Source organism: Odontomachus brunneus, unplaced genomic scaffold (genome assembly GCF_010583005.1).
Source record: "Odontomachus brunneus isolate Ranch 3 - 2012 unplaced genomic scaffold, Obru_v1 Obru_scaffold_001, whole genome shotgun sequence".
In the NCBI taxonomy this organism is placed as follows: Eukaryota; Metazoa; Arthropoda; class Insecta; order Hymenoptera; family Formicidae; genus Odontomachus; species Odontomachus brunneus.
Window position 1 is genome coordinate 3,805,167 of NW_022639451.1, and position 7,062 is coordinate 3,812,228.

At 42.2% G+C, this 7,062-nt stretch overlaps 1 protein-coding gene across 1 annotated transcript in view; it reads left to right on the top strand.

Moving 5' to 3' along the window:
• LOC116848613 overlaps positions 1–6,794 on the top strand; it is a 15,791-nt gene extending 8,997 nt beyond the window's left edge. Inside the window, exon 2 of the mRNA XM_032824946.1 lies at positions 5,299–6,794. Within this exon, the coding sequence (XP_032680837.1) occupies positions 5,299–5,404 (106 nt within the window). The 3' untranslated portion in view covers positions 5,405–6,794. The remainder of the gene's footprint in view (positions 1–5,298) is intronic.
• The last annotated feature ends 268 nt before the right edge of the window (positions 6,795–7,062 follow it).

The following is a 7,062-nucleotide window of genomic DNA, read 5'->3' on the forward strand; positions in this document are numbered from 1 at the left end:
CCTGACATGTGTTGAACGTTTTAAACTCGTAAATAGTATTAAATTGATACAAACGTTTATCGTCTTTGTCAAATAAAATAGACGATAAAATTATCTAATTGCAAAAAAATTCACAATTTTTACGAATAAAACGAAAAGCATTAATGCGTATTTTTTTAGATTTAACAAGGACTTCTTTTTCTTTTAATATAATGCTTTTAATATTATATTTTTCTTTTAATATTCAAACTCTCTAGAAAACCTTAGGAGAAAAATGACGAATTCTTTGTACCAACCTAGTAAGATGTTCGGAAAACGTGATTCCAACGTAAGCAGTTATATGTATATATAAAAGAGCTGGACAAACCCGCCGAGCCGAAGATGCTGGCCGCGCGCGGAACTTTATCGGCTACTTCTCTCCGGTTGCTGAATTCAGGATGACCTCCTTTAAACTCGACCGAACTCCGGTGCCCCCCCGCCTGTTGCGTCGATTCTGTTACGACGATGTGGCCTCTGTTCTGCCTCCGAGTGCGCTCCCGTTTTCGCGCGCGTCTCTCCGCGCGAAAATTTTATTGATTGCCGATACTTCGCAACGTCGACAATGCGCTTGCCCTCGTTAATAATACACATAGGAAAGGACATAGGATAGAACATCTTTCTTTGGAAAATATACTAATTTTAGACATGTTAATCTTCAAATAAGATTACAGAGAGTTAAACAAAAATAAGTTATTTGTAAGAATATATTTTATATGATTTTTTAATGAAGAAAAGTCTGCGTTCTTATTATTGAAAAATAATTTTCATTAACATAATACAATATGAACACGAAATATTGAATTGAGAATATGATATTTTTAAATGTGTGCCCCAGATTCCTCTATCCACTTAAAACTAATATACTCAAATCAACAATCATTATTTTATATATGAGCAACAATATATAATTTTGTTAGAGAAATTGTATAGTCTTGAATTTCGATAATGAAATAATATTATTTTAGTATATAATTATAATATATAATTATTTTTATATATCTTCTTCCGATATTTAAAAACGTCATATCTCAGTCACTTTTCTCTTAAATTATCTCCTAGAGTGTTTGGATATTAAAAGAATTAAAAAAAAATTAGATATATTAAAAGAAAAGAAAAAAAAATTAATTTTAAAGGATATTAAAAGAAAAATAGGAAATGTTAAAATAACTAAAAAATACTAAGTCGTTTGTTTTATTCGTAAAAATTATTCGTAATATTTTGGGCTTTTCATTAAATAAAAATTATTTTCGAATAATAAGAACACAGGTTTTTCTTTGCGTTAAATTATGCAAAATATATTTTTGTAAGTAACACTTACCTTCGTTCGACAGTATGTAATCTCACTTAAGGATTAAGGCGTCAGAAATGAAGATATTTTCCGGACAAGAATTTCTTTCTTCCTTTCTGTGTAAGAGCCGACGACACACGATCGTGTACGTCGATAACGATCGGATACGATTACCGGTGCGAAACACGATTCGTGTTTCGGCTTTCTTCCTCGTAGCACGCTAATCACGAGATCGATCGCGTCGATCGAGAGAGCTCGTCGCGTTGACGCATTTCCACCCTGCGTCTCGCGTGAGCGGATGTTCGGTGGAACTGGAAATACTGGAATATCCGGCATTTTTTTGTCCACCCGCTCGCCGCGGTGTGTTTCACTTGCGTCTCCGTGCGTTAAATCGCGACTTCCATCATCGGGGTCCGGGGCCGTAGAGATAGGACACGAAAGTGAGACGGACGCTAACTCGAGCGTGAAGCGAGCAGAATCGCTCGCTCGCTCACTCCTCTGCACGATGGCACTTGCTTCGATATCGCGAAGCTGAGGGCCGCGCTCCGATTCCGACATGAGGGTTTCATTATAAACGATAAGTAATAGATGGTCGCAGAAATCACGCGGATCGGCCACATTGCGACATGCGTGCCGGGAGGTCATTCACCCGAATTTAAAAATTGCGCGACGCGGACCCTGATAAGTGAAAGTTCGCGATTCCCGCACGAACGCACTGATAATCGCTGCCAATCAAGCGTGCGAGACGCACGTACCTTATTAACCGAGTCGAGTTTATACGTGCACACTTGACGCCGCGATAAATCACAGATCGTCCAAGAACAATTTCGTGCAACGAGCTGTACCGAGTGTAACCGAGAGTGACGCGTTTCTTTCCAGAAGGATGCTGAAAAATTTATCTCTGTCGGTTTTACACGAGATTCTTCCTTGTGCATGAATACTATTTTGAATTTATATCAACGCTCGTATAACGAAGATTTTTTTTATATCACAGTATTAAGAAGAGATTTTGATTTACACAACATTCTTACGAACGTGCAACCGGTATCTCTCATACGCCGCGATATTCGTATTAATATTTATATAACGAAGAAGGCTTTATGCGTGTCGTTTACATCATAGGATTAAGAAAAAATTTTAATTCACACGATATTCTCGCGAATGCAACCGATATCCTTCATACACCGCGATATTCTCGCGAATGCAACCGATATCCTTCATACACCGCGATATTCATATCACGCTTCATATAATGAAGAAGGTCTTATGCCTTTTAAATACATTATAGGATTAGAAAAAAGGCTTCTAATTTGCACATTCTTGCGAATGCAACCGATATCCTTCATACACCGCGATATTCGTATCAACTTTTATATAACGAGGAAGGTCTTATGTGCCTCTTTTACATCATAAGCTTAAAAAAAAGTTTTAATTCACACACTATTCTTGCGAATGCAATCGATATCCTTTATATACCGCGCTATTCATATCAAGTTTCATACAATAAAGAAGCTTTTACACCTTTTACATCATAGAATTAAGAGATCTCTTAATTTGCACAACATTCCTGCAAATGCAACCGATATCCTTCGTATATATCGTGACATATCCGTTCAACGATCACATAATGAAAAAAGTTGTACTTCTTTCACATCACGGACTACCAAAAACATCCTTTTTTATTCACACGGGACTCTTTCTTTGCAAATGCAGCTGATATCTTTCGATACTGATACCAACATTCTACTCGTATATACGACAAAGAGGGTCTCTCATTTAAATGCATTTACCTAACAGTAAACGCAGCTACGAAGTAATCCTCGCGCGCTGACCTCGCTGCCCATTCACGCGAGCGCACGCTGTCATTCAAGGCGCACGTCCTGCGTGCACTTGCTGCACTCGCGGGAACGAAGTGCCGAGAGGCTCGAGCAACAATGTTCCGCTGCGATTTCCGATCTATTTTGTCGCGCGCTCGCCGTGAAACGAGGCGGTGAAGGGTTAACGCGAGGCGAGCGCGTGACCGGACGTAACGGTATCGCGCTCGTATCCCGCGGGAAAGAATTCCGCGGATAATTCTCGTGAGCGTTCTCAGTGCAAAGCAACAAAGTCCGAAAGCTTCGCCGGCCGGCCACCCGCTCGTTTGCTTCGCGCGCGACTCTCCTTGAACGCAAAATCGGCCGCGAGCCCGAAGTCCCTTTCACCGACTTCTTCGGGTCGGAACGACCGGCTGGCTCGCTTCGATCCCGCGCGAGCGGCCGTAAACGCGGCCGGCCGCTCTGTGCGGAGGCGCGAACTTATCGGCGATCTAGTAAATCGCAGGTAACGTATCGCGCGTGCACTCCGCGGGACATTCTCCGGGAGATCCTGGAGAAATATATGCGCCGGATCTCTCGAAGCCCCGAAGCAACGAGGGCTTCTTCGAGCAGTAGCGAGAAACGCGCGAGAAATTCGACACAGGTGTGCGCCGATTATCAGACAGACGTTGATTGAAACGGGAAAACGTGCACTGAGAAAAAAAAACATGATTGATTTCATTAAAATTGTAATTATTTTTGACCTTAGTCATATCTTTTGGTTGTTCTAGCACGAAAATGATAGCAGTAACGCTCATAAGGTTGTCACTGATATAACGAAATGTAATAAAGAAGAAGCTCTCTTGGTCATAATTTATAGTAATTATTTCTCTGTGTGATTATAGTTACAAATACCAGAGTTTTTTCTTATATACGATATCATATGTTTCGCTGATTTCTTGCAAAAAATTTTGTAAACAAATATTTTTAAGGCGGCGACAAGACGTTGCAGGTAGTTCGTTACTGAAGCGTGAGAATGTGATTTCCATATGTATATTTCATATAATTATAATTTGTTATAACCAAAAGAAATATAATTGCATCCTTAGCGGAAACTATATGTGGGCTCAGGAAGATTTTTCTATAACACTAAAAGAAAAATATTCCAGCATCCAAAAAGGATCCCAGTTGCGAAATGCTATTTACTGTAATTCCACATTCTAAGCGAAAACTCTTTTACCGAGGGAGTATCCCTCTTTTATTGAAGTGAAACATCAATCGGAAATCTACTAAGTATTGTATCTCTTTCACATACACACACTTACATTTTTGCTTTTGAATAAAAAAAAATATGTTTATTTGAGGCAGGATACCTTTAAGGGTGCTAGGAGAAACTTTTGTTAAGAAGATTTGTACTGTAGATAAATTCTCTCCTCCTTCCCCTCTTAGAATATAATGTTCAAAGTACTTTTCTCTTAATTTTAGAAAAATCAAGACTATACATAAGAGAATTCTGCTGAATACACAAAAGAAGAAACATTTGGCCGGATTAACCAAACGTCTGGTGAAATATGAGCAAAGCGGAATTCCAGTTGAAGTTACCAGAGTTCTGTTCAAATTAACAAGATTCTGGTTAAGCAAATAAGATTTCAAGTTAACTTGAACAGAATTCTTCAACCGGAATTTCTGGCCCGTTCATACTTCATCAGACATCGAGTTAGTTCAGCCGAACTTTCTTCAGCAAATTATATTTTCTTGAGTGAAGAATCTCCTATTGAGGCCAAATAAGAGAATTCCGCCAAGGATGAGATTATATTCTCTTTAGCGCAATATATATCTCTCTTTTGTACCGTGGAACGCGTTGTTTTGAGAGACCGTCGTCTGACAAAATTGACTATATTCGACGCACAACACGATCGATCGTTTCCATCTCTTTCAATGCGTAGAAATCGTGCATCATCGCGAAGAAAGAAAAAAGAGGAGAGAAAAGAAATGCAACCTCGTGCGAAGATAAGAGTCGCGAGAAATGAATGATTAATTCCAGTAGAAAGAATCACAATCGCACGCTCATTGCGCCACAGCGCTCTTAGGTAAGCCGCCGGAGCGACGCACGCCGCCGGCGAGGCTGCAATTTCAGCATTACGCGAGAACATACGGGCGCGCGCGCGTACATACTGACCCTCTTCTTTATCCTCGTAGGATGCGGGAGTATGTGGAAGAGAACGAGAAGAATGACCCGCTGATACACGCGCCCGACAAGAAGAACAATCCCTGGGCCGAGAAAGGCAAGTGCATAATCATGTAATCGAGCCGGAGCGGAGGAAGGGCCGCAGCAGAAGAAGGAAGCGTGCATGTACGAGCGTGCGAGGAGGAGAGGAGAGCCGGTCGTTCATCCGCGGCAGAAGGGATCTCGAACGGACCACGAAAGGGTGGAGTAGAAGGTGCAGGAGGAAGAGGAAGAGACTCGCCGGTGAACGTTCGCCGTGGCTCGCGGATCCGCGTCGACCGGCCCGTCGAACTGACAGAGCCAACAGGTCGCGCCGGTCGGTCCTCTCGATCTCTCCGCGGGACAAAGGGGGAAAATCGCTCGCCCGTCGCTGCTCCTCCGATGCACTGTGTGTTTCCATGTCGCGCGACCTGCTGCGGCTTACTTCTCGCGCCGATCCTCGACTATCGTCGCGTCCCACTTCGGCGTGTTCTTCGTCCGATCGTATTCGTGAGAAACAATCGTAACTGTATACGGGAGGGAAATCTCAGTTTGTGCGACTCTAAATAGGGGCCAGGTGAAAATTCGGCAACGTGACATGATGTATCTCTGTTAACGCGCCCGTAAGCTAACTTGTTAAGCAAGCTTAGAACGTTTGGGACAACTGGAAACAATTGAGTAAGCGGGAACCTTTCGTGTCTCTGTTCTCTCTGTTCCTACGACTCAATTTTCCGCCTGGTCCCTGTTCCCATCAGGCAGCGGAAAATCCAGTTACAATAACGGAATTATTCCTCCCGTATAAGAGCGCCCGCTGCAAGGCAGCTCGGGATCGATCGCGACCGATCGCGAAGTCTCACCGCGATTTTCCTTCGCGAATACTCGATCGCGCCCTCTCGCCCGGCAGCTCCTTCGGCTGTCTCACACGACGAACGTGTGAGAGAGCGAAGGCAACGCGAAGAGAAAGACATTGTCACTCGATCGATTCCATCGGGCGAGTCGCGTATCGTCAACAATCCGCGTCGAAATCGAGCGCCAAATTCCAAGTCGTTCCTGCGTTCGCGTTCTCTAATGGAGAGCGGAGAGGAGACGAGGAAGAAGAGGTGGAAATATCGCAAGGATCGCGAGTCACTTTCCGCCGTCTGGCAGTCGTCCTTCGGTACGGTCGATCAATCGGTTGGTCAATCGATACCGAACCGACCGCCGCGCGTTGAGCGACGTCGCCTCGCACATCTCACTCTCGCCGATGCACTCTTTCGCCGTGTAAAATTCCCCACGACAACCCACCGTGAATGCAATTTACCATAACGTTACGTGTACACGTGTGCTATGTTACCATATTATACAAAAGACATACAATTACTACTACAGCGATACAAATTGATTCCGATGAATCATTAATTGACCTTACAATATTATGTATCTCTGCGCGAATTTCTTACAAGAAAAAACAGAAAAAGAAATATAACATGACCACTAACTGAAGTCCGAAGCCTGTTTTATCATACTCGTCGTTGTCATTTCCTTCCATCTTTCTCACACACGGTAAAGGGAATTTCGATTCGTATAGCTGTACTGAGAGAAAAAAATGTTTGATATTCGTAACTGTAATCACATAGAGAAATGATTACTAAAAATTATAGTCAAGAAAATTATTTTTTTATTAAATTCCGCTATAATGTTAGTGATAATAATCTTAAATACATGTTGCTACTACTATTGTTAGAATAATCAAAGAAAAAAATAGTTGAGCCAAAAAT